The sequence below is a fragment of the Mustela erminea genome, chromosome 3 (genome assembly GCF_009829155.1).
Source record: "Mustela erminea isolate mMusErm1 chromosome 3, mMusErm1.Pri, whole genome shotgun sequence".
NCBI lineage: Eukaryota > Metazoa > Chordata > Mammalia > Carnivora > Mustelidae > Mustela > Mustela erminea.
Window position 1 is genome coordinate 13,602,477 of NC_045616.1, and position 25,712 is coordinate 13,628,188.

Below are 25,712 nucleotides of genomic sequence, written 5' to 3' on the forward strand. Positions count from 1 at the left end.
GGGTCCACCTCCTGGAACTTCCCCTAGTCTGCTTCCGGAGCTCTCTTCTGCCCTTAGAGCTGAGCCCAGCCTCCTAAAACCCCCAGTGCTGCCTCCTTTTGGATGCTGTGAGCACTAACCGGCCCTCTGCCCCAGACCCCAACTCGCTGTTGTCCTTGACTTCCTTTCTCCCGAGAGAGCACCACCAATGAGCTGGCCAAGCCTCAAAACCCCTCCCCCCAGGGCTGTTACTGGACCCTGGGCGGGGACCTTTATTTTTTCCCCTGCCCTGTTCACAATCCCACCCTCCTTTTATCCTATTCCCCCCATCTTTTCTAGAAATTCTCCACTTTTCTCCATTTTCACAATGCTTTTTAAAAGGGTTTGCTCTGTGCCTTAATGCAAGGAGCATTGTTCTCCTGGGTCAGCCGTGTTGGGGTCCTTGGATCCTTCTGGGAGAGTACCTCAGTCTGGGAGCTCGGCTTTTGCTATAGCAGGAAATTCCCCAACTACAGTTCAGTTAGCACAGAGGTGGTGCCCCCAGGAATCGCCCCCCGAGGGGTCAATGTGTATGCAAATGAGCTTAGAACCGGCCCGCCAGATTGGTGCCTCTCTGTCCCCATGTCCAGCCAGAAAGGAGCTCCCGCAGGCAGACTGGTGGCTCCAGATTGAGGACCCCCGCTCAGGGTGCTGTGCCAGCCGCCTGCCTTCTTTCTGTGTCTCCCATTCCTCTCTCCCGTAATCCCCATTAGCACTCTCTGAGTCCCCTTCCGTGCTCCCTTTGGTTTCTTTCCAGCTTTGCCTGTTCTGCACCCTCTGCCCCCCACCCTCCCATCTTAGTTGCCAAATTCTCCCATCTTGGCTTTCCCACCCCCAATGAAACAGATCTGTCCCAATGTTTAAGAAACAGGGCAGCAGACAGCGCCCCCGGACCTGGATATTTCCAACTCACATTGCAGAGATCACGGGGTGTATGTCAGTGAGCGCTCCCTGGCCTGGGTGACCAGGACACCATCACTCTGCCTTAATGATCCCACAGTCTGTCCCAGTCTGACGCTCTTCTAGGGCCTCACTCATTTCCGGGGGGTGGGGGGTGGCCCTGGGATGCTCTGAGAATGTTAGCACGTTCTCTTCCCAAGTATGCTTCTCCTCTTCCAAAGCAGAACAGAGGGATAGGAGGGAGCAGAGTCCTGGGCACCTCTGGGCCTTTTAGGTTTAGGAATGAATGAGTGCGACCTGTTTCCCCACCCAGCTCCCCTGGTCAGTGGCTATTTCAAATGCGAAGAAGCTGGAAGTGATGAATCCTATATCTGGTTGGTGATGAGGAAAAATGGGGGGTCCTTTCACACATCACAGGAGGAAACATTTTCAGACCCTTAAAAACAATTTGACAATGCCTCATAGCATTAGAATATATCTACCCTTGGGCCCTCTACTCTCATTCCTGGATATCTATTCTGAGGAAATAACTAATTAAGATCACATACAAGGAAGTTATTGCAAAAATCCTGGTGTTCAGCAGGGAGCCTGCTTCCTCCTCTCTCTCTGCCTGCCTCTCTGCCTACTTGTGTTCTCTGTCAAATAAATAAATAAAATCTTTAAAAAAAAAAAAAATCCTGGTGTTCCTCAATAGTGCGGGGGTACGTTGCAGTTTCTCTCCCCCTTGGATTAGCACCATTAGGGTTGGTAGGATTAGGGTGTGGGGATTAGGGTTCTGGTGAGGACCTTAATGTTAGGATTGGAGTTAGGGCCTTAAATTTAAAACCTGAAGGTTAGGACTTGGTTTGGTCCTTTAGGGTTAAGGTGACACTCAGGATTAGGGTCTTAAAAGGAAAGTGCTAGATCCCTATTAACTGATTCATGCAGATCTCTTAGGTGTGTTAAGAGGCAGAGAAATATATATATTACAATGCTATCTTTGTAAAACAGGTGGTGACCAACTTTTTCTGTGTGCCATTTATGTATATACATATACATTCATTTGAGAATGTTGTTAACATTGGATAAATGCAGGGGAAGAAGGGGGGAAAGAAGTTGGTTTTTTGTTTTGTTTTTTTGAAAGCTGCATTGTAAAAGGCGGCATACCTACCTCTTTTGACTCCACTGACTTAACAGGGAAATAAGCACTGGTCCCCAGGCTTCCCTTTTTTACCTGGCTCTCATCTGCCATTCTGTACCTACCCACTTGTCCGTGGACACCTTGGTTTAAAAGATGTGGGGTAGCCACATCCTTCAGGAAAGATCCAGGCCCTGCCTCTCAGGGCAAAATGCAGCATCTCAGATAATAAACCTAATGCCTCTGGGAGAGTGTCTCACCTGCAGAAGCCAGAGCATTGTGCTTTTCAGGAGACCATTCAGAAGTGGCAGCAGGGGAGACTCCTGCCTCAGGTCAGCATCTACCCCTCCAGGAACCCAGGATCTCTCAAGCTGTACTAGACACTGCCCTTTGCACATAAGCCATGTGGCATTTGGCATGTCCTCTGAATCATCCATTATATCTGGAGGCCCTGAGCTGAGGGCCAGCCTGTTTTGTATCTATTTGATCACTGCTAGGGGAATGACCAGGAGCTCTGGACACAGTCAACTTTCTCAGTCCCCTGGTTACAGCCACACCCTGGGACTCAGCATTGATTGTAGTAAACAAATGCAGTAAGGGTCTTACTGTGCCTGTCACATGTCTGTCATTCCACAGTGAACAGCCCAAGAGATGCTGCTATGGGACCTCCCCCTCCTTAATACCCTCGAAAGGCACTTGCGGGATCATTCCTCTCTCTAACACTAAGCTCTCCTCCCAGCAGATCTGTCTCTGTCCAGTCTAGAACAATTTAGCCCTCCTCTGGCACTGCCTTCACAGAGTCCTCTGGTGGCACACCTTGCCTCAACCTACCCCTTGTCTTTCAGGAATTACCTCTGATTCAGGTCTCAGGCACCTTGTTCTCCTTTATTTTGAACTGCTGAAGCTCTGCCCTGTGTCTCTCACCATCCTCGAGCAGGAAACCAAGTTTGATTCAAAAAAGCTAGCAATGGAGAAGATGAGTGGCTGTGAGTGGGACAATGGGATAAGAAGACAAGGGAAATTTGGAGGAGGGGACACAGGCAAGACAGGAGGAAGGTGTCTAGAACAAAAGACTGACCTCTCTCCTCAATTCAATCCCATATACTGATCTGAGCACCTATGGAGACGTTGATGATGTTACTGAAGAGAGATTTTATGATGCTCTGGACATAAATGCAGATGCTTCCATGTCATGACCCAGACAGTAGATCTGGGGGGAGGAAGCAGTGCTCCTGTGGGCTCTACATGAAGGCCAGCACCTCTGTTGGCGGCTTGAGGAATGAGAAGTTGAGAAGCATCTGTCTGGTCAGCCTCAGCCAATACATGAGCATTCCCATGACACCCAAGGGGAATGGGAGGATTTTCTAAGGGAGTGTGGGGCCGCAGATATGGCCAGCAGAGGAGGAAGAAGTCATAAGGGATAAAATGTACCAAACACAAGTAAAAGGCACATACCACAGTTAGCACTTTAGATGATTATCTTATTTAAGTATCAAAATGACCCTACATGGAATGTAATATTGCACTACAAGCACAGAGTAAAGCCTAGACACTCAGATTTGAGGGTTAGCTCATATGCAGAAGAGTCATGATGTCATGGTCCTCAAGTTTGCTCTGGATCTTAGCTCCATCATCTATAAAAGACAAAAATAATAGTGAACTACATGAGGAATAAAAAGGGTAATAATGGCAAAGCACTTGACATCATGGGAGACTTATAGAAGCATTCTGTAACTCTTATGATTATCCCCCTTTTATCTTTAAGGAAACAGGATTAGTAACTTACCCAACACATACGAGTCCACATTTCGATTACTGACTATGGCACCAGAACACAAAATCTTGTCCATGGGAAAGTACTTGCCCAAAGACTCAAAATTTACAGTGTCTTCAGATAACCATGCCCTGATATCAGTGTGGGATATCAGGGGATATATCAGTGGGATATATCAGGGGATATATGTATCAGCCTAAAAACTTTATACCTGTCTATATTTCAAAAGTAAGGTCTAAAAAAAGTCATTGAAGAGGGGCACCTGGGTGGCTCAGTGGGTTAAAGCCTCTGCCTGGGGTTCTGGGATCGAGCCCTGCATCAGGCTCCCTGGGAGCCTGCTTCCCCCTCTCTCTCTGCCTACTTGTGGTCTCTGTCTGTCAAATAAAAAAAGTCTTTTGGGGGGAAAAAAAGTCATTGAAGATACAAAATAATCAAGAGAACTTACTCCCATACAGCCTCACTGAAGAAATTATTGAAGAATAATTTCAGCAAGAACAAAGGTGAACCTAGAGAACAGACCAGGAATACAGGAAAAAATGATCCCCCAAATGTTTATGTAATATAATTAGTTTCTTTACCCATTTAAAAAGCAGATTTTAAGTAACAGTTAAAATTCATGGGAATAGTTGAGGGGTATTGGGACTGTGCTAGGACCCTTGAGAAGAGGATACAAGTATGGGATAAATGAGACTTTTGTCAGAAAATGTACAATTAAACTGATTTGGGGATAGGACTTCCAGAGTGTCAGAGTGAGGTGGTCAGCAAAGCCTCTCCTCAAAGGCAATGTTAGCGACACCAGCACCATAACAAGATGACATAAACTTACTATTTCCTGCTTCTCCCTTCTCGTGCAACAGAATACCTCAGAAATTATTATTATTGCAAACAACGGTAAAAAGACACTCTAAAGTCTGGAAAAATAAAAGTAAACTGACTAGGAACCTCGTGATTTGAGGAGTGACATGTGGTGAGTTCCCTGTGTGTGTGTGTGTGTGTGTGTGTGTGTGTGTGTGTACGCACATGTGTATGTGTTTAATCTCTCATATATATCCAGGACTTATATATTAATCTCTCATATATATCCAGGTCAGAGAGGTTTGGAACATGGAACTACCAATGGGTGTATACAAAACCATAACAATAATAAAATCCTGCTTTCACTGGCCAAAGGACAAGAAAGGAGAATCCCAACAGAGACTGAGGAAATTAAACCCTCACTCCACAACTGAGTCATCAGAAAGCAGCCCCAACTGCTCATGGCAGCGGCAGCAGCAAAGCCCTGGGTCTCCCTACCCTTTCTTTACCCATGGCATAAGTAGACCCAAAAGAAATGGCCTCTGACCCAACCCCCCTCTTCAACAGAAGGTGACCCAACCCCCCTCTTCAACAGGGACACCAGATAACCCAGTTGAACACTCCCTGTCCCCACAGACAACACCAGTGGGAATTGAGCAGGAGTCCCTGGAGCCCCAGAAGAATGAAGCAGATCAGAACAGCATTGCAAGACTGAAGCTATACTGTCAAGCTCACAAAAAATAGGTAGGAATCTAAAGGCTAACCCTAAACAGCAAAACCACCTGCTAAACAGAAGACTAAAATGGGGTAAAGAATCTCAACATCATGACAAAAACACTGAGGACATAACAGAAAAATCATTCCTCATACCAAAAACCAGTGAAACCGCAATTCGATTAAGAAAAGAAAACTGGCTGACACTAATACCAAGATAAGTAATATGGATTGTCAGACAAGGATTTCGTTGGGTTGGTTTGTGTTGTTTGTTTGGTTTTTTTTAAGATTTTATTTATTTATGTGACAAAGTGAGAGAGAGTGCACAAGCAGGGGAGCAGCAGAGGGAGAGGGAGAAGCAGGGTGCAGGGAGTCAGATGCTGGGCTTGGTCTCAGGATTCTGGGATTATGACCTGAGCTGAAGGCAGACGTTCAACCAACTAAGGCACCCAGCAACCCCAGTGGACAAGGATTTTAAAGCAGTTGGCATAAATATGCTTCAATAATCAATTACAAATTCTCTCTTGAAACAAATAAAAAAATAAAATTTTAAAGAATGAAAGAGAACTTATAAAGAACAAAATGGGAAAAAAAAACCAAGTGGAGATTGTACAACTGAAATGCGATAAAATTTTAAAACTTGCTAGATAGACTTGATAGTAAGTGAAAATGACAGAGAACAGCATCAATGAACATGAAAACAAATCAGTAGAACTTACCCAGTCTGTGCAAAAAGAACATAGTTGACAAAAACAAACAAACAAACGACCCTCAGGAACTTAAAAGACTATAGAAAAAGGAGGTCTAGCATTCACAGAACTCACATTAGGAGAGCCCCAGAAGTAGGAGAGGACAAAGTGTGGAAATGAATATGTATTGGAAGAAATAATGGCAGAAAAGCCCATTGGCAAATCTGGCAAAAGAGAGAAACTTACAGATTCAAGAAGTTGAGCAAATCCCAAAATCCATGCCAACACACAACATAATTAAACTTCTAAAAGCTAACAAACTCGTGAAAACTAACAAGAATACAATTTTTAAAAAGCCAGAGAGAAGTGAGATATTGCATAGGAAGGAGGGCCAATTTCAATGACAACAGATTTCTCATCTAAAACAATGGAGTCCAAAAAGAAATGGCACATTTTTCAAGTGCTGAAAGCAAAAAACTGTGTTTTGAATCCCATGTCCTTCTTTCAGGAATGAATGGGAAATAATAATGATATTCTAGGACAAAAGAAAACTAAGAGAATTTATTGTTAACAGAGAGGAAGATCTCCAAATAGAAAGAAAATAGTAACAGAGGTTGAGAACTTCAGAGAAGAAATAGAATGAGTAAAAATAGAAGTGAATATAATGCACAGTCCTTTACCTCATGAGTTTCTTTAATCACATTTTATGGTTGAAGCAAACGTAACCATCATCTAATCTGGTGCTCAGTGTATATAGTGGAAATACTTGTATTTTAAAAGTGAGGATAAGGTAAGTCAAGTTTCTACATTTCACTTAAAATGGTAAGACATCAACACCGGTAGGCTGTGGTTGCACATGTGTAAGATTATACCAAGCAACTACTAAGAAAATTACAGAAAATGTAATGTGCTGAAGAACATGATAAATAAATCAAAATTGAACTCTAAATGCTCAGGTAACTCACAGAATGGAAGGGGAAAAAATAACAGAAGAATGAGAAATATAGGGGGCAGACAACAAACAAGAAAATGACAGAAGCATGCCCTGTTATACCAATAATTACTTTAAATGTCTATGGTCTGAATACACAAATTGAAAGAGCTTGGCAGACCTGAGCGTATGCTGCCTGCAAAAACTCACTTCAAACATAATGATATAAATAGGCTGAAAAGTAAAAAAAGAAAAAAAGAAAAGAAAGAAATAAAGGGAAAAAAAGAAAAAGCATGCAAACATTTTTTTCATCGGGAAAGGCTGTACTAATATCAGATAAAGTAGGTTTTAGCTGTTAGTAGGGACAAAGAGGTAGGTACGTTACATAGTAACAAAAGGATCTATCCACTAAGAGGTATGTTACATAATAACAAGAGGATCTATCCAATAAGAAGATACAACAACTCTAAATGTGTATGTGCCGAACAATAAAGCTTCAGAGTACATGAAACAAAAATCTGAAAGTTGAAAGGAGAAATAGACAAAGTCACAAGTATAGTTGGGGACTTCGGTCCTCATTTATCAACTGATAAAACTAACACAGAAAATCAGCAAAATAGAACTCAGGAATGCTATCAACAAAAAGGATTTGATTGACATTTATAGAACATTTCCAAGACAGTAAAACACACATTCTTTTCTGACATCCATAGAATATTTATCAAGGCAACCTTTAATCTAGGGTCCTAAAACAAGCCTTAACAAATTTAAAGGGGTAGAAATCATAGAGTATGTTCTCTGGCCATACTAGACAAGAACAAGAAATCAAATACAGAATGACAACAACAACAACAACAAAAATTCCGAATATTTGAAAATCAGGCAACATACTTCTAAATAATCAAAGAGGGAGTGCCACAAAAAATAAACCTGAAAACACAAGGTACCAAAATTTGTGGCATGCAGCTAACACAGAGCTCAGAGAGGTACTTAAAGCAATAAATGTTTATATTAGAAAAGAAAACTCAGTAGAACTCAATAATCTAAGTTCCTGTCTCCAGAAATTAGAGAAAGAACAAAAATTAAAGACCAAGCAAGCAAAGGGAACGAATAAAAATAAAAGCAGCAGTCAATGAATTGAAACAGGAAAAGAGATAAAATTAATTAAACAAAACTTACTTTACCGAAAAAAAAATCAACAAATGTTATCAAGATTGATATAAGGAATTAACCAATTGTCAGTAATTAAAGAAAATATCACAACAGATCTTGCATCCATAAAAAGAATAATGAGGGAATACTATGAACAAATTTATGCTCATAAATTTGACAACTTAAAGGAATGGAGCAATTCTTCAAAACCACAAACTACCAAAATTAAGCCAAGATGAAGTAGATAACATGACTATTCCTAAAACGACTAAAAAATTGGATCTGTAACTATAAGTCTCCCCAAGAGAAATTCTTGAACCCAGATAGTTTCACTGGAGTATTTTACCAAATATTTGAGGAAGAATTAATGCTAATTTTGTACAATATTATCCATAAAATATAAGAAGGGAATATTTTTCAAATTGTTTTTTGCAACCAGTGTTTTGAGTGTGATACCAAAATCAGATAAATACAGTACATAAAAGACCAAATCTCTCATGGATGTAGGTACAAAAGTTTTTAACAAAATTATAGCAAATCAAATCCAACAATGTATACAAATAATAATACATCATGAAGGGACAGCTGGGTGGCTCAGTCAGTTAAGCCGCTGCCTTAGGCTCAGGCCATGATCCCATGGTCCTGGAATCCAGCCCCGCATTGGGCTCCTTGCTCCACAGGGAGCCTGCTTCTCTCTCTGCCTCTGCCTGCCTCTCTGCCTACTTGTGCATGCTCTCTCTCTCTAATAAATACATAAATAAATAAATTTTTAATAATAATAATAATACATCATGAAGAAGTGGAATTTAATTTATTCCAGGTATGCAAGACTGGTTCATTATTCTAACACCAATCAATATAATCCACCATATCTACACAGGCCAAAGAAGAAAAATATTGTATGATCATATCCGTTGGCACAAAAAAGTACTTAACAAAATTCAACAGCCATATTCCTGATTAAAAAAAAAAAATCTTACTACAGTAGGAATAGAAATGGTCATCCCCAACCTCATAAAGAATAGCTTACAAAAAAAAAAAATCTACAACCAACATCATAATTAATGGTAAAAGGCTGAATGCTTTTCCTCGAAGATTGGGAACAAGGCAAGAATTTTGGCTCTCATTATTATTTGACATGGAAAGTTCTAGCCACTGTAATAAGGCACTTAAAAGCAATAGAAGGGATATTGATTGAAAAGGAAAAATAAATCCATTTCCAAATGGCATGATGGTCTGTGTAGAAAATCCCAGGAGAATCTGTAAAATAAATGCCCCTAAACCAAATTATTGAGCTTGGCCTGCTCTCAAGATACTAGATAAATACACAAAGATGAATTGCATTTTTATATACTGATGATGAATAGGTAGAAACCAAAAGCAAAGCCACAATACCAGTTGTAATTGCTTCAGAGAAAATGAAATCCTCGGGTATAAATCTAACAAAATATGAACAGGATCTGTGTGATAAAAATTACAAAATGCAAATGAAAGAAATCAAAGATGACCTCAGTTCTTGGAGAGACATACCACAGGCAAGAACCAAAAATCTCAACATAATAAAGATGTCAGTTCTTCCTAAATTCATTTATAGGTTGTTTTGTTTGTTGGATTCTTTTCATTTTTTTTAATTCTGGTGTAGATAACATAGTGTTATATTTGTTTCAATTGTACAATATAGTAATTCAGCAATTCCATATACTACTCAGTGCTCAGTGTGTACTCTTAGGGGCACCTGGTTAGCTCAGTCAATTAAAACGTCCAACTCTTTTTTTTTTTTTTAAGGAAAATCACTTTATTCATAAATCATTGACTATTGAAAAGACCATTGGCAGGCTATACTGGTTTGTGTAGATGGATAGAATTAAGTAGTATATTTGGCAATTGGCAGTACAAAACAATAGCCTACATTTACACAGTGCTATCTATTTAAAAACCAACAAACCTTTCACAGAGGAATACATATTCACCTCACATGAGGCTTTCATGTAGCTGTATCCAATTTTTGGATGCCAAAATACATTTTGGCAGAATTAAACTGATTTGCCCAAGGTCATTCATCTGGCAGAAGTGGATTATTTTCTGTTCCCTAGATCCAAAATCTTGTCCACCATTGCCCCTCCAGCAAGGCTCTCTAACTCTTGATTTCACCTCAATTCATGGTCAGGGTCCTGAGATGGAGCCCCCACATCAGGCTCAGGGCTCAGCGTGGAGTCGGCTTGGGATCTTCTCTCTCTCCTGCTCCTTCTGGCCCTCCCACATTGGCTCTCTCCAATAAATAAATAAATCTTTAAAAAATAAAAAAGGGATGTATCTCTTAATCCCTTTACCTATTTCACCCATTCTCCCACCCACATCTCTCTTATCCATTCATCTATCGGTGGGCAATTAGGTTTTCTATGGTTTTACTATTGTAAATAATGCTGCAATAAATATAGGGATGCATGTATCCCTTTGAATTAGTGTTTTTGTAGTTCTCAGGTAAAACCCTATAATGTGATTGTTGGATCATAGGATGGTTCTGGTTTTAGTTTTTTAAGGACTCTCCATACTATTATCCACAGTGGATCTATCAGCTTCCCACCAAGTGCATGGGGGTTCCCTTTTCTGCACATCTTCACCAACATTTGTTGTTTTTTGTGTCTTTTACTTTAGCCATTCTGACAGGTGCAAGGTGATATCAATGTGGTTTTGATTTCCATTTCCTAGAGGATGCGTGATTTCGAACATGGTTTCATGGTTTCTTGGACATCAGTGTATCTTCTTTGGGGAAATGTCTTTTCATGTCTTGTGCCCATTTTTAAGTTAGATTATTTGTTTTCTGGGTGTTGGATTATATCCATTCTCTATATATTTTGAATATAATCTAACCCTTTATCAGATAAGTCATTTGTAAATATCTTCTCCCATCCCATAGGTTGTCATTTAGTTTTGTTGGTTGTTTCTTTTGCTGTACGGAATCTTTTTATTTTGATGTAGTCCCAAAAGTTCACTTTTGCTTTTATTTCCCTTGCTCAGGAGACTTATCTAGAAAGATGTCATTATGACCAATGTCAGAGAAATTATTGCCTGTGTTCTCACCAAGGATTTTTATGGTTTCAGGTCTCACATTTAAATTCTTAATCCATTCTGAGTTTGCTTTTGTGTATAGTGTCAGAAAGTGGTCCAGTTTCATTCTTCTGCATGTAGCTGTCCAGTTCTCCCCAACATCTTTTGTTGAAGAGATTCTTTTTCCCAAGGAATTGTCTTGCCTCAGTTGTTGAAGATTAATTGGCCATACAACTATGGGTTTACTTCTGGGCTTTCTATTTTGTTCCATTGATCTATGTGTCTATTTTTTGTGCCAGTACCACACTGTCTTGGTGATTACAGCTTTGTCATATAACTTGGAAGTATAGAATTGTGATACCTCCAATTTTGTTTTTCTTTTTCAAGATTGCTGTGGTATTCAAGGTCTTTTGTAGTTCCATACAAATTTTAGGATTGTTTGTTCTAGTTCTTTAAACAATGACAATAAGTCTGGCTACTCTGGTTTTCTTTTGACATCCATTACGTAATCATGATGGTAATCCCCTCACTTTCAATCCATCCCCTCACTTTCAATCTGCTGGTGTTTACGTCTAAAATGAGTCTCTTGTGGGCAGCATATAGATGGGTCATTTTTTTTTTATCGATTATGATACCCTGTATCTTTTGATTGTAGCATTTAATCCATTTACATTTAGAGTGCTTATTGATAGATATGAACTTAGTACCTTTGTATTACCTGTAAATTCACTGTTCCTGTAGATTGTCTCTGTTCCTTTCTGGTCTTTGTCACTTTTGGTCTTTCTCTCCCACTAAAATGGTCCCCTTTAATATTTTTTGCAGGGCTGGTTTAGTGGTCATGAACACCTTTAATTTTTGTCTGGGAACTTCTTTATCTCTCCTTCTGTCCTGAATGAAAGGATAGAGTATTCTTGGTTGCTTATTTTTCCTCTTTAGCGTGTTGAATGTATCATGCCACTTCTATCTGACCTGCCAAGTTTCTGTGGAGAGATCTACTGCTAATCTTATTTGTCTTCCTTTATAATTTAGGGATTTCTTTTGTCTTGCTGCTTTTAGGATTTTTTCCTTATCTCTATATTTTACAAATTTTACTATGATATGTCTTCATATTGGCCTGCTCTTGTTGATTTTGATGGGAATTCTCTGTGTCTCCCAGATCTGATGTCTGTTTCCTCCCCAAGATAAGGGAAGTTTTTAGCTATAATTTGCTCAAATAATGCTTTGCCCCTTTTCCCCTCTCTTCTCCTTCTGGGACTTCTGTGATAGGAATGTTATGCTTTATGGAGTTGCTGATTTCCATAAATCTACACTCGTGATCAAATATTTTTCCTCTTCTGTTAAGCTTCATTGTTTTCCAAATTTTATCTTCTATATCACTTACTCGTATTCTGTTTCTTCCATCCATGTATCCCTACATCCAGCTGTTTCACATTTCAGTTACAGCATTTTTTATTTTGGCCTAACTAATTTCTGGGTCTCTTATCTCTGTGGTAAGCAACTCCCTTGTCACTATGCTTTTCTCAATACCCTTAGGATTGATTGTTGTTTTAAAATCTGGATCAGGTGTATTACTTATATCTGTTCAATTAGATCCCTGGCCTTGACCCTTTCTTGTCCTTCCTTTTGGGATAAATTCTTCCATCTTGGCATTTTGTCTAGGTTTCTGTTCCCTTCTTTGTGTTAGGAAAGCCTGTTATATTTCCTGCTCAAGAGAATAATGACTTTTTAAGGAGAGGTCATATACTGTCCAGGACATGGTTCTTTGGGAAGTGTTTCTGGTATATTCTGTGTGCACTCTGCTACTGAGTTATGCCTGCTCGTTCCCTCAGATCAACCCTTTGCAGAGTTTCTCCTTGCCTACAGTGGGGAGTTTTGGTACCTTGTCCAGAGTCTGATGAGTTTTAACTAGGTTTACACTGGTCTGCTTGTTAAGAGGGATCTGATGCTAGTTCCACTAAAGCTAAAGCTTTATAGCACTCTATGGTCAGTAGACTTGCATGCAGAGGGTTTGTACTGGTCTTCTGGGGGAGGGGACCTCTGCTCTGGTTCCCAGGCAAACTTACCATAGTAAAGAAGCACCTGATGAATGCAGGAGGACATGGCTTTGTGTAAGAGGCTCAGGTCTCCATTGTTGGTGCTGTCCTGCTCACTGAACTCAGTCCATGCTGATGGAGAGGGGAGGAAAAAAATGGTACCAGCCCTTTCCTTGTCCCCAGAGAGGGGAATTTGCTCCTGTTGATGTCCAGAAGCCCTAAAAGAAGAGCAAACAATCTCCCCTCATATGTCCCAGGCATCCCTCAGATACCTGCCTTCACCAGATGAGTTTTAAAACTCTAAATTTTTGGGACTCATTGTGGCACAGACCCACACCAGTCCTCTGGGAAAAAGTCTTGTCACTCTGGGGTTAGAGCAGGTTTGTCCCAGAAGGGCCATTGCACCAACGCACTGGAGCTTGGAGTTTAGAGTAAAGCACAGCAAAAAACCAATGTCCAGGTTAGCCACCCTGAGCTTGTATCTCTGCCCTAGTGCTAAGGGGTGGGAGAGTTCAATGTCACCTGCCAGTTCTTTTGTCCCCTCAGAGCAATGACACCTCTCCCAGTTGCACTCCAAGAACAGGAAACTGTCTCTCCTAGTGTGTCCCAGGGGATTCGCAGATCTGCTTCTGGGTCTCTACCCTCCTTTTCCACAGAAGCACTGCAGCACCCACCAGATTCAACACCAGCCAGGGTGTGGATCTCTAAAACCAGTCTTTGAGCTCTGCTGATAAAAACTCATAATAATCAGCCCCACTCCTTTTCCCAGTTGGTGGCACTGGGAAATTATTTTCCTTGTGTGATCTTTATGCGCTCCTCTCTCTCCTCTTCTTTCTCACCTCTCTCTGTGATCAGGGCTCCCTCCCCTCCACAGCACCCACAGGCCTTTTCTTCCCCAAATCATGTCTTCATACATCCTACCTTCCATGGTGTGGCCTTCTCTCTCCCTCTAGTTGTGCAGTTTGCTCCATCAACTCTCAGATCAATTTCTTGGTTGTTCAGAATGATTTTGTCATTATCCAGCTGTGTTCCAGGGATGATACAAGCATAGGGTCCTGCTACTACTCTGCCATCCTCTCAGGAAGAAACTTATTTATAAATGTTTATAGCAGCTTTATTCCTGATAACCTTAAACTGGAAACTACCCAAATATTTTTCTTTTTTTAATCTTTATTTATTTTTTAGATTTATTTCCAGTGTTCCAGAATTCATGGAGCACCCAGTGCTCCATGCAATATGTGCCCTCTGTAATACCCACCACCAGGCTCACCCAATCTCCCACCCCTGACCCCTCCAAAACCCTCAGATTATTTTTCAGAGTCCACAGTCTCTCATGGTTTGTCTCCTCCTCCAATTTCCCCCAACTCCCTTCTTCTTTCTATCTCCCCATGTCCTCCATGCTATTTCTTATGCTCCACAAATAAACAAAACCATAGGATAACTGACTCTCTCTGCTTGACTTATTTCACTCAGCATGATCTTTTCCAGTCCTGTCCATGTTGATACAAAAGTTGGGTATTCCTCCTTTCTGATGGAGGCACAATACTCCATAGTATATATGGACCACATCTTCCTTGTCCATTGAAGGGCATCTTGGTTCTTTCCACAGTTTGGCGACTGTGGCCATTGCTACCATGAACATTTGGGTACAGATGGCCCTTCTTTTCAGTACATCTGTATCTTTGGGGTAAATACCCATAGTGCAATTGCAGGGTAATAGAGAAGCTCTATTTTTAATTTCCGAAGGAATCTCCACACTATTTTCCAAAGTGGCTGCACCAACTTGCATTCCCACCAACAGTGTAAGAGGGTTTCCCTTTCTCCACATTCTCTCCAACACACGTTGTTTCCTGTCTTGTTAATTTTGGCCATTCTAATTGGTGTAAGGTGGTATCTCAATGTGGTTTTGATTTGAATCTCCCTGATGGCTAGTGATGATGAACATTTTTTCATGTGTCTGATAGCCCTTTGTATGTCTTCATTGGGAAGTGTCTGTTCATGTCTTCTGCCCATTTTTTGACATGATTATCTGTTTTGTGTGTATCGAGTTTGAGGAGTTCTTTATAGATCCTAGATATAAGCCCTTTGTCTGTGTTGTCATTTGCAAATATTTTCTCCCATTCCATGGGTTGCTTCTTTGTTTTACTGACTCTTTCCTTTGCTGTGCAGAAGCTTTTGATCTTGACAAAGTCTCAAAAATTCATTTTCACTTTTGTTTCCTTTGCCTTTGGAGACATATCTTGAAAGAAGTTGCTCTGGCCGATGTTGGAGAGGTTACTGCCTATGTTCTCCTCTAGGATTCTGATGGATTCCTGCCTCACGTTGAGGTCTTTTATCCATTTTGAGTTTATCTTTGTGTATGGTGTAAGAGAATGGTTGAGTTTCATTCTTCTACATATAGCTGTCCAATTTTCCCAGCACCATTTATTGAAGAGACTTTCTTTTTTCCACTGTATATTTATTCTTGCTTTGTCGAAGATTATTTGACCATAGAGTTGAGGGTCCATATCTGGGCTCTCTGCTGTTCCACTGGTCTATGCGTCTGTTTTATGCTGGTAACATGCTGTCTTGGTGATCACAGCTTTGTAGTTAAGCTTGAAATCAGGTAACATGATGCCCCCAGTTTTGTCTTTCTTTTTCAACATTTCCTTAGCAATTCAGGGTCTCTTCTGATTCCATACAAATTTTAGGATTGTTTGCTCCAGCTCTTTGAAAAATGCCAGTGGAATTTTGATTGGAATGTCATTGAAAGTATAGATTGCTCTAGGCAGTATAGACATTTTAACAATGTTTATTCTTCCAATCCAAGTGCGTTGAATGGTCTTCCACCTTTTTGTGTCTTCTTCAATTTCTTTCATGAGTGTTCTGTAGTTCCTCGAGTACAGATCCTTTACCTCTTTTACCCAAAGATTTTTCAATGAGTGCATAGTCAAACTGTGGTACATCCATTTATGTGGTACATAAATGGAATATGATTTAGCAGTAAAAAGGAATGACTATTGATATACACAATTTGAATAAACCTCAAGAAATTATGCTAAGTGAATAAAGCCAGTCTCTAAAAGATATCATGACTTGACTTATAAGAAACATATATTTGATCTTTGTCTTACTTCTGGCAAAAAGTTCCTAAAATCCTTGGGTTTCCTAAGGAAAAAGAGTAATGGGAGCATCTTTTGTTATGTTTTGTCTTTTGTCTTCAGTTCCTGAAATAGCATCAAGGCAATAAAGGTGAAAGGAATGTTTTGTTATTCATAATAAGCCCCTTCCCACCACACCCTAGTATGTTAAGGAAGTGACTTTTGGAAAGCTCTTAAGTAATCTAAGAGTAGAGGCTGGCTGCCAGGGCGTTAGAACTTTCAACCTCATCCCCTGACCACTAGGGAGGGGAGAGGGGCTAGAGATTGAGTTCAATCACTAATGACCAGTGATTTACCCAATTGTTCCACTGTAATGAAGTCTCCATTAAAAATCCAAGAGGGCAGGATTTGGAGAGTTTCCAATTTGGTGAACACATCATATACCTGGAAGGTGGCACATGCTAGGGGGACAGAAGCTACTGCACTCAGTACCTTTCTGGAGCCAACCCTATATACCTCTTCATCTAAATGTTCATCTATACCCTTTAAAACAAAATGGTAAAAATAAGTAAATGTTTCCCTGAGTTCTGTGAGCCACTCTAGCAATTAATTGAACTTGAGGAGGGGGTCAGTAACAATTAGGACTTGTGAATGGATTCTGAAGTGGGAACAATCTTGTGGTACTAAACTTTTAATCTGTGGGCTCTAATCCTATCTCAAGGTAGCTAGTGTCATAATTGAGTTAATAGTTTGGTGGTGCTGGTGTATCAGAGATACATAGTGCATGACTCCACTTATCTAACATTTGGAAATAACAATTATAAAAATGGAGAACAGATCAGTGGTTTATAGGGGTTAGGGATGAGGAGGGGTGACTATAAAGGTGTAGCATGATAGTCTTGTGGTAATGGTACAGTTTGTATGTTAGATGTGCCGTTTACATAAAGCTCACATGCTATAACTGCATAGACCTATATATATACACACACAACTAATTCATGTATAATTGGTGAAATATCAGTAAGCTTTGTGGATTGTACCAATGTCAATTTCCTGGTTTTTTATGTTGTGGTATAGTTATTTACAACACTAACACTGGGTGAAAAGTACATAGGCTCTCCCTATACATTTCCTGTAGTATATTATTAGTTAAAAATCAAAAAATTGTTTAAGGATTTTATTTATTTGAGAGAGAGAGCACAAGCAGGGAAAGTAACATTCAGAGGGAGAGGGAGGAGCCCAATGTGGGGCTCGATCCCAGGACCCTGGGTTCATGACCTGAGCCAAAGGCAGAAACTTAACTGACTGAGTCACCCAGGTGCCCCTTAAATTTTATTTTTATATAATTTTTATCTGCAGGAAATCGGGGAGCAAAGTACCCTTCAGCCAGCTTCCCTCAATGACAATATCTTCTATAACTAAAATACAACATAAAAACAAGGAAAATTTAAAATACAACATAAAAACAAGGAAAATTTTAGAGTTTATTATTCAGATTTCACTATTTTACATGAATTTATTTGCGTTTACTTCTATGCAGTTCTATTACATGCAGATTTGTGCAACCATCACACGCAATATACAGAACTAATCCATCACCAAAAGCCTCCCTTGTGACATCTCTTCATATATAATCCACTCCCCCCCTCATGCCTAACCCTTGTCAACTAATAATCTGTTCTCTATTTCTATACTTTTGTTATTTCAAGAATGTTACATAAATGGAATCATATGTTATGTAACCTTTGGGTATTAGTTTTATTCTGTCATCATAATTTTCTTGAGGTCCATCTACATTGTGCATATCAATAGTTCATTTCTTCTTCTTGATGAATGGTATTTCATAGTATGGCTGTACATAGTTCTTTAACTATTCACTATTGGTAGTTTCCAGTTTGGGAATATCAGGAATAAATCTGCTATAAACATTGATGAACAAGCTTCCCCATGGAAATAAGTTTTCATTTCTTTGTGACAAATGCCCACAAGTGCAATTGCTCAGTCAAATGGTTAAGTCCACTTTTGGTTTTCAAAAGAACTGCCAAACTGTTTTCCAGAGTGGCTGTATCATGTTTTTGCGTTTCAATTTTTTAATTTAAATTCTTTTTAGTTAGAATATATGGTAAGATTGGTTTTAGGTGTAGAATTTAGTGATTCCTCACTTGCATATAACACCCAGTTCTCATCACAAGTGCCCTCCTTAATACCAGGGTGGCTGTATCATTTTGCATTTTGACTAGCAATGTATGAATGACCGAGTTTCTTTCCATCCTCACCAGCATTTGATATTATCACTACTTACTTTAGGCATTCTGATAGGTGTGTAGTGGTAGATCATTGTGGTTTTAATTTGCATTTCTCTACTAAAGACATGAAACATCTTTTTATGTGTTTATTTGCCATCTGCATGTCCTGAAGTAGATACTTGAAAATTTAAGATGCATATTGCAATTCTTAGAGCAACCACTATGAAAATAACTTTTAAAAAAATAGTAAAAATAAAGGGGGGAAGAGAGATTAAAGTGATGCACTAAAAAAAAAAATCTATTTAACATGAACAAATGTAGTAAAGGAGGAACAGAGAAGCAAAAAACAAAAACAAAACAAAAAACACAAATGAGAAATAGAAAATAAGTTGCAAAATGGAAAAAGTAAATCCAACTAAGACAATAATTACAATAAATGTGAATAGATTAAAATGCCCAAATAAAAGGGCAGAGCCTGGATTTTTAAAAGCAATACTGAATTATATGCTGACTCTAGGAGATACAGTTTAGATTCAGATATACAAATAATTGAAAATTAAGAGAATGGAAAAAGATATTAACTGCAAACAGTATCCATGAAAAAGCTGTAGTAACTATAGCAATATATGGCAAAGCTGACCTTAAGGCTACAAATATCACCAGGGAGAAAGATATGGGGCACATGGATGGATCAGTCAGTTGAGCATCCAACTCTTGGCTTGGGCTCAGGTCATGATCTCATAGGTCCTGAGACTGAGCCCCATGACAGGCTCTGTACTCAGTGGTGAGTCTACTTGAAGATTCTCTCCCTCTGCCCTTACCCCCACTTACGTGCATATGCTCTCTCTAAAATAAATTAATAAATCTTTAAAAAAAAAAACAAGGAAGAAAGAGGGACATTTCATAGTGAAAATAGACAATAAGACAACTATAGTTAAGTATCATAAAACTCCATTCTCAATAACTGGTAGAAAATTTGGACAGAAAATTAGTAAGAATCAAGACTTCAACAAAGCTGTCCAAAAACTTGACTTGACATTGATTGAACACTGCCCCCAAGAGCAGAATATACCTTTTTTAAAGGACCTGTGGAACATTTTCCAAAATAGACCATATGGTTGCCCATAAAAATGTCTCAACAAATATAAAAGGATTGAAATCATTAAATGTAGGCTTAAGGCCACAGTAGAATTATAAATCAAAACCAGAAAGAAATGTGTAAAACTTCTCAAATATTTGGAAATTCAAGAACATACTTATAAACTATGGGTCAAAGAAAAAAATCAAAAGAAAAATTAGAACATATATTGAACTGAGTGTCATCCAAACATAGAATCAACATTTTTCTACTGCCAATAAAGGGGGAATTTGTAGCTTAAAATACCTAAATTAGAAAAGAGAAAGGTCTCAAATCCCTAATCTTCCATCTTAAGAAACTTGTAAAGAAGTAACTCATAAAGGAGAGCAAACCCAAAGGAAGCAGAAAGAATTAAATAATATTGGAAACTAAATTAACAAGTATAGAAAACAGCAAAAACCATGAAATTTGATTTCTTTAAAAAATCAACACAGGGACGCCTGGGTGGCTCAGTGGGTTAAGCCGCTGCCTTCGGCTCAGGTCATGATCTCAGGGTCCTGGGATCGAGTCCCACATCGGGCTCTCTGCTCAGCGGGGAACCTGCTTCCCTTCCTCTCTCTCTGCCTGCCTCTCTGCCTACTTGTGATTTCTCTCTTTCAAATAAATAAATAAAATCTTTAAAAAAAAAAATCAACACAATTGATCAACCTTTAACCACACTGACCAGAAGGAAAGCAAGAATGTAGAATGGGAGACATTCAGATGGAGATACAGAGGAAAGGCACAAAGTTAGAAATGGAAGAGAGGGTATCATTTTCTACCTTAACAATAGTTATTAGGATGATAAGGAAATATGAATAATTTTATGCCAACACATTAGACAACTAATATGAAATGGGAAGATTCCCAGAAAGATACCAATTACAGAAAATGATTCAAGAAGAATCAGAAAACCTTAGTGTACTTACAAGATATTGAATTAGTCATTTTAAGTCTTCCCATAAATAGAAAACCAGACCCACATGGCTTCAATGGTAAACCCTCTCAAGCATTTCAAGAAGAAATTATAACAATTGTACAAATCCTTCCAGGTACAACAGGAGGGAACCCTTCCCAACTCATTCTATATGAGTAGTAATATTCTGATACCAAAACCAGACAAAAACAACACAAGAAAATAAAATTTCAAAACAATGTCTCTCATGAACACAGACACAGAAATTCTCAATAAGAGGCACCTGGATGGCTCAGTTGGTTAAGCCTCTGACTCTTGGTTTCAGCTCCGGTCATGACCTCAGGGCATGAGACTGAGCCCTGAGTCAGGCTCCTCAAACAGTGTGGAATCTGATGGAGATTCTCTCACTCTCCCTCCTCTCTCTCCCTGTCTGTTCCTTGCCCCTGCTCTTGCTCTCTTTCTAAAAAATGAATAAATAAAAAATATTTTTTTAAAAAAAGGTACTCAACAAAAAACAAGCAAAGTATACATCAAAAGAATGGGTTTTCCTGCTTGCAAATTAAAATCAACTAGACTGGGGCACCTGAGTGGCTCAGTGGGTTAAAGCCTCTGCTTTTGGCTCAGGTCGTGATCTCAGGGTCCTGGGATGGAGCCCTGCATCGGGCTCTCTACTCTGTGGGGAGCCTGCTTCCCCCTCTCTCTCTCTGCCTGCCTTTCTGCCTACTTGTGACCTCTGTCAAATAAATTAATAAAATCTTTAAAAAATAAAATAAAATAAAATAAAATCAACTAGATTGTTGGAGGAACCCAAAGTAGAATGCAGATTGTGAGAAATCAATCTTGGTGTGGTACAAATGGATCACATAACCTCACTGAAAGGAAGCTGAAAGCTGAACCCAGTGATTTTTAAAAGCAATGTTTTAGTTAAAGCAGTGGGTACTGTAAGGTTAAATAGAAATAGAAATTAAATAGAAATTGTACACAAACAATAATAATGATAAGTTGCCCACAGGGTTGGCAATTCCAAAACTACATGTATTGTAGGATTTGTCAATTAAATAAATCTATTATAGATGTTATGTAAGCATATTAAACTGGACAAATTTTGAATTTGGACAAATATTAAATTGGAAAAATAAGTATAATTATAATATAGATAGATTAGACCAGGTCTCTCTGGAGAAACTGTTGGAGAAAGAAGTGACACATAAGCAAAGGGGAACATTTCCAGAATGAAACCTATATTTCTGAATTATATGCTGAGGTATCAGTGTAGATTCATTTGTGCACACACACACAAAGAAATATAGAAATATAGGTATAAACAGAAACAGAAACATGTAAACAGAAACATATACATCCTAATTCTGTCTCCTGAGAGAACCTAGAAGCAGAGACTTCCTAGTAGCAATGAGCACACCTGAATGCCCACATCTTGTTTTTTAACTCTTACTCTCCAGTAAAAGGAACCAAAGCTCCTTGGAGCGGTAGGTGACTCCAGAGCTGGGATAGGTAAAGTGAAAGATGATCCTGGAGCATCTTATGGGGCTAGAAGATAAATCCTACAGAAAAGGGAAGGGGGGAATGCATGTATATGCAGGCATGTTAAAAAGGACTTACCAGCTAACCTGAAATAAGTTCACAATGGTGAAATTTAGAACAATTTGAACAAAAAAATAAATAAATAAATAACAGTGATAAAATTAGATAATAGCCCAAAGAACAAAATAAACATTGATGCGCGTATCCAGATTTAAATGACTGAATAAACAAATAAATCAAGAGAACTTTCCCTAGAGAAGAATTTTTAATTAAATGTAGAAAAAACAAAGGAAGTAGAAAATCATCATTAAAACAGCACAATAATAATTGCTGTAGGCAAGATCTACTGATGATGCAAAGTTTAAGGATAAACAGGATTCTTTTGTATCATCAAAGTATGATTCCCTCCCCCAATATTTATTACACAGGGAAAAATATACAGTGGAGAGCCCTGGCAGACACCACCGTAACCAGGTAATCAAGGTTAACACTTCCCATAAGACATATAGACATAATGTGCCCCTGAGATGACATTCTGAGAAGAGTACATCATCTCAGATTTTTCTTAAAAATCTGTAATTTCAGTGTTCTTCTGAGAAAACAGAGAAATCCAAATCCAGGGAAACTCTACAAAATACCTCATCGGTACTCTTCAGACATATCAATGCTACACAAGGCATTAAGACAGAAATTGTCAGTTTGGAGGCGACTAAGGGCACATGACAACTAAATGCAACATGGGATTCTGTATTGATACCAGAACAGAAAGAAAACTTTACTAGAAAGGAAAATCCAATTAAAGTCTGAAGTTCATCTAATAGCATCATATCATTGTTAGTTTCCTGGCTTCGGTAATTGTTTGGTAAGATGGTAACATTAGGAGAAGCTCAATGAAGACTAGACGGAGATTCTACTGTCTGTGTAAACTGTCCTGTAAGTCTAAAATTGCAGCAAATTTAGGAAATAAAGACTTAATTGTCACACGTCATTTCCTAACATATACTAGGTAGGATCCAGCCCATGGTGATGTCAGGTGGACAGGTGAGAAGCAGAAGTGGGAAAAGGCTAGCGTGTGAACTGCCTTCCCATGGACTTGAACATAAAAATCAGGAATCAGCATCTAGAGGCAAAAAGTGGTGCTACTTTCCCATCAGCTGAGCCATAGAAAACCTGACACAGTAGAAAAACTACTTACACAAATCGATTTTTTCCTCCACTAGGTTCAAAGAGCAAAGACATAAAACATTCGGCAAATTAACAAACACCACATATATATTCAATATCTATTGTTATGTGTAATATAATACACATTTTATAGTCTATATGTAATATGCCATACATATTATATGTTACATATATGTACATACATTATTGTACATATCATATATTACACATGTGTGTAATATACTGTTATACATTATAATTATGTATTATATACATCTATATTATACATATGTATTGTGTTATATATACATATACATTATTCATATCATTATACATATGTAGTATATATACTATATATTACATGTACATTATGTTATATGATAATACATATACACATAATATATAATACATATATGACTATGTATATACATGACTATACGTGACATATAAATACATATGACTATATATGTGGGTGACACATACAACTTTGTTCATTTCCTGAATGTTCATGCAGCACCAAGCATTCACATGTAGAAAGGAGAAAGGCTGACAAGGGTCTAATTAAGCAAATGGGGAAGGAGGGAAAGGGCAGTTATGGCAGCAGTGGGTGTCTTGCCTGCTCCTGCCCAAAGAAAAACTAGTCCAAAGCTTCCCTCTTCTGTTGCAGGGGTCCTGACCCCTGGGTGGACCAGCCTAACAAGCTTCAGCCACCCAATTTGTAGGGACACCATCTGGCAGAATGATGATGGAAATGGAACATTGTCTCTATGGAGACAGCTAACCTATTGATGGCTGTATTGGACCCGGAGGTACAGTGCCCTGGGTATAGCTGAACTTGGGTGGTTTCCTACAATTCTCCTCCAAAGAACCAGTGAGGTCCAGCACAAAGTACTGGGGAACAGACCCTGGTGAGCCAGGGGGAAAGGGTCAATTTTTTACAGCCAAGCCAAGCAAGGCAGAGGTTTAGGGAGAACCAAGAAAAACAGCCCATGGAGGTGCCCCGCCATCCCAACTATGGGAAGGCCCCCTGGCCTGGTGAGTTCTGCACCTGCCAGAAGCTCTCCCGCTCTTCATTCGTGCTGGGGGCGGGGAGGAGGAGCACAGACAAACAGGAAGGCTCAGGGGCGCTGCAGTCAGAGGGGACCTCGGTCTTACCCTTCCAACACCTTATTGATCCACTGGATCGCAGCTCTCTTCTCTAAGTCAAGGTCTTCAGCGGTGACTCGATAGCCTAGCTGGGGCGGTGGAGGCAAGATCAATGGGTCATTTCGCCTGGAGGACCGCAGTAGAGGAATCTTGCGCCTCCGGGGCCTGGAACTGTCAGGGGGAGGTGAGTGATTGCTCAAACTTTGCTTCTGCCCATCCTCTCCCTCGGCAGCCTTTTCGTTCCTGATCTTCCTTTGTGGTTCTACTGAGGCTGAAGAGCTAGAATGACAGCCTTCCTCGCTGGCTTTCTTCGTGGGTGGCTGGGGCTGGGAGGAGGCTGCGCCCCAGATCCCCGCAGTGCATCGGCAGCATCTCTGTGGCGGGACACCTCGAGTGGAACTGTAAGAACTGGTGATGGCATTGCGTTTGCTGCATGAGCTCAAAAAGCAGGTGTGGGATTTCTTAATCAGGCCATCATCTAAGCTCGTGGAGTAGAAGTCTCTCTTCAAAGGCCCAGGCCTGGGTACGAAGGAAGAGAGGACTCCATTGACCATCAGCCGTCTGAACGCAGATGGCACACTCTGGCTGCCCTCGGCACCCCTTCTCAGATTATCCTGCTTCTCAGGGACTGGGTGTCCTTCCTCTGACTTGGCCAGCCCTTCCCTGCTCTCGGCCAGGGAGGCCAGCTCCTTCTCAGGCTTGGTGCTCACCTGGCGGTTCTCTTCAAGGGCCCTCACCAAGGTCTCCCTTACGCACAGATTTGGGAAGTGACCAGAAAGTGAGGACCACATACAGATGACCGTCTGCTTCAGAGCCAAACGGAGCGTCAGTTTGCCCTTAGCGGATACCATCCTCAGGATCACGGAGTGGCAGAACATCTTGGAGCTGCAAGCAGACAGCGCTGGCTTCGGGTGGCTGGTCGGGGGCACAGAGGAAAAGACCCCCAGAAATAAACACCGGGCCTGCTGGATTGGATATTGCCGCCGATGGGTTATGGCAAACCGCCGACGGTGTCGCCGCCGCCGCCGACGTGGTGAAGCCACAAGATCCTCGTATGACAGCCTGCGAGCTACGTCCAGGGTCGAGGCCGCCGAGTGAACCCGGCCAGCCCGGGGAACACCGTGGGCGGGATGCGCGGGCCTGGGCCCAAGGCTCTCAGTTGCCTCGGGCTGCTCCCCATTCAGCAGAGGAGAGGCTGCCAGCCGAGGGCGAGGCCGGCTCAGGTAACTGCCCATAAGGAGCAGTTCTGCAAAGTCGCGTCCTTCAAATGGAGTCAGTGGCTCAGAGAGGTTTCCGTTAGCTGCCAAAGGGGCCCCAGGCAAAGCGCGCA

The 25,712-nt window shown here is 40.2% G+C and overlaps 1 protein-coding gene and 1 long non-coding RNA gene across 2 annotated transcripts in view; one reads left to right on the forward strand and one right to left on the reverse strand.

Annotated features, from left to right (window-relative positions):
- The window catches only part of LOC116585896, a 28,807-nt gene extending 5,967 nt beyond the window's left edge, over window positions 1-22,840 (forward strand). The window contains exons 3-4 of the long non-coding RNA XR_004283798.1: window positions 5,241-5,348; window positions 22,658-22,840. This is a non-coding gene — a long non-coding RNA (uncharacterized LOC116585896). The remainder of the gene's footprint in view (window positions 1-5,240; window positions 5,349-22,657) is intronic.
- Window positions 3,502-25,712, reverse strand: LOC116585894 (nuclear envelope pore membrane protein POM 121-like). Its single transcript, XM_032335247.1, has 2 exons — window positions 24,392-25,712; window positions 3,502-3,669 (listed from the first exon to the last, which is right to left on the reverse strand). The coding sequence occupies exons 1-2, from the start codon at window positions 25,615-25,617 to the stop codon at window positions 3,666-3,668; spliced, it is 1,230 nt and encodes a 409-aa protein (XP_032191138.1). The 5' UTR covers window positions 25,618-25,712; the 3' UTR covers window positions 3,502-3,665.